Here is a 1,495-nt window from a genome sequence, read left to right on the forward strand (position 1 = left end):
AAGCCAACCTACCCTCGAGAAACTATTGGCTAAAACTCCGAAGATGACTAGAAACCAGATCCAGAGCTCCAAAGGAGCTCCCCACTCCAAAAGCAAGTGATGAAGATCGTCTCCTGGAACTGTAGGGGTATGTGGAGCAAAATAAAAGAAGAAGCCATCAAAAGTCTGATAAGATCTGATTCTCCTGACATACTCCTCATCCAGGAGACTAAAATGGAGGATAAGGCCTTCCTCCACATAGGCAAAAATCTATGGAAAAGAAGTGAAGGGCAAGTAGTCTTAGCCCGGGTTGCCTCAGGAGGCCTGGGAACTCCATGGAATACAAACAAATTCGTGAAGGTTCAAGAGGTCGCCAACTCTCACTGGTTGTTCACAAAGCTGAAGTATGTGGACTCAGATGAGACCCTTTGCCTTATTAATGTGTATGCTCCAGTTAGTGCTGGAGAGAAAAAGATCTGCTGGGAATCCATTAGAGGATTGGCAGATTCTGAAGCCCTGGAAAACATCATCATTGCCAGGGATCTAAACCTCACCTTATCGTTGGCCGAAAAACGCGGAGGAAGCATAGTAAGGGACCCGGCGCACGAATGGGTGGAGGATTTGCTTCAGGACTTGGATATGATCGACATCAAACCCTCATCGGGCAAATACACCTGGTCCAATAGAAGGCTCGGCCCGGGTCACATCGCTGCAAGGTTAGACAGATTTCTTGTTCAAATTTCTTTTCTTCTTCTTGGTTTAGAATCTAGAATGCACATTCTCCCTTGCAACGTATCTGATCACAGACCCATCAAACTAGATCTCGTGGCCCATATGGATCAAGGCCCTATTCCTTTTAAATTCAGCCTCCTATGGGTCAAGGAGCAGACCTTCATGCAGCTAGTAAAAAACACATGGAAGCAGCCTGTCAACGGCTCTGCCTTCTTCGTTTGGGAAGAAAAGCTCAGGAGAGTGAAGGCTGCATTGAAAACTTGGGCTAAATCCCTTCCCAATCCAGCAGTGGAAAGGAAAAAGATTCAAAAATGCCTCGAGATCCATCAGTTGAATGCGGAAAATGAAGTGATCACAAAAGAAGTCCTGGATAAGGAAGCTGAGCTCCAGCAAAAGCTTCTAAAAGCAAGCTTGGCCGAGGAAGAGTATTGGAGGGTCAAATCTCGCAGGCTTTGGCTCAAGGCAGGAGATAGGAACTCTTCTTTCTTTCACAAGCAATCCCAGGCTTGAAAATTTTTTAACTCCATCTCTGAAATCAAGGAAGAGAACAATACCCACAGAGATATTCAAAGCATAAAAAATGTCGCCTTCCGTCATTTCAAAAGTCTGTATAGCGAAAAAGAGGACCAGGGGCAGATCTCATCCTTAGTGAATGAGGTACCAACTCTGATCTCGGCTAGAAAGAACCAATTATTGGAAGCAGATGTCACTAATGATGAAATAAAAGCCGCCCTATTCGCCATGGAGCTTGACAAGGCTCCGGGCCCAGATGGCTTCACTGCCA

The 1,495-nt window shown here is 45.7% G+C and overlaps 1 protein-coding gene across 1 annotated transcript; it reads left to right on the top strand.

The window, feature by feature from the left end:
* The first annotated feature begins 213 nt into the window (after positions 1-213).
* On the top strand, positions 214-1,221 carry LOC149258451 (uncharacterized). The gene has a single exon (XM_089416835.1). The coding sequence runs from the start codon at positions 214-216 to the stop codon at positions 1,219-1,221; it is 1,008 nt and encodes a 335-aa protein (XP_089272961.1).
* Positions 1,222-1,495: the final 274 nt, after the last annotated feature.

Source organism: Pinus tabuliformis, chromosome 6, assembly GCF_031772625.1.
Source record: "Pinus tabuliformis cultivar Carrire ecotype Pingquan chromosome 6, CPIR1, whole genome shotgun sequence".
NCBI lineage: Eukaryota > Viridiplantae > Streptophyta > Pinopsida > Pinales > Pinaceae > Pinus > Pinus tabuliformis.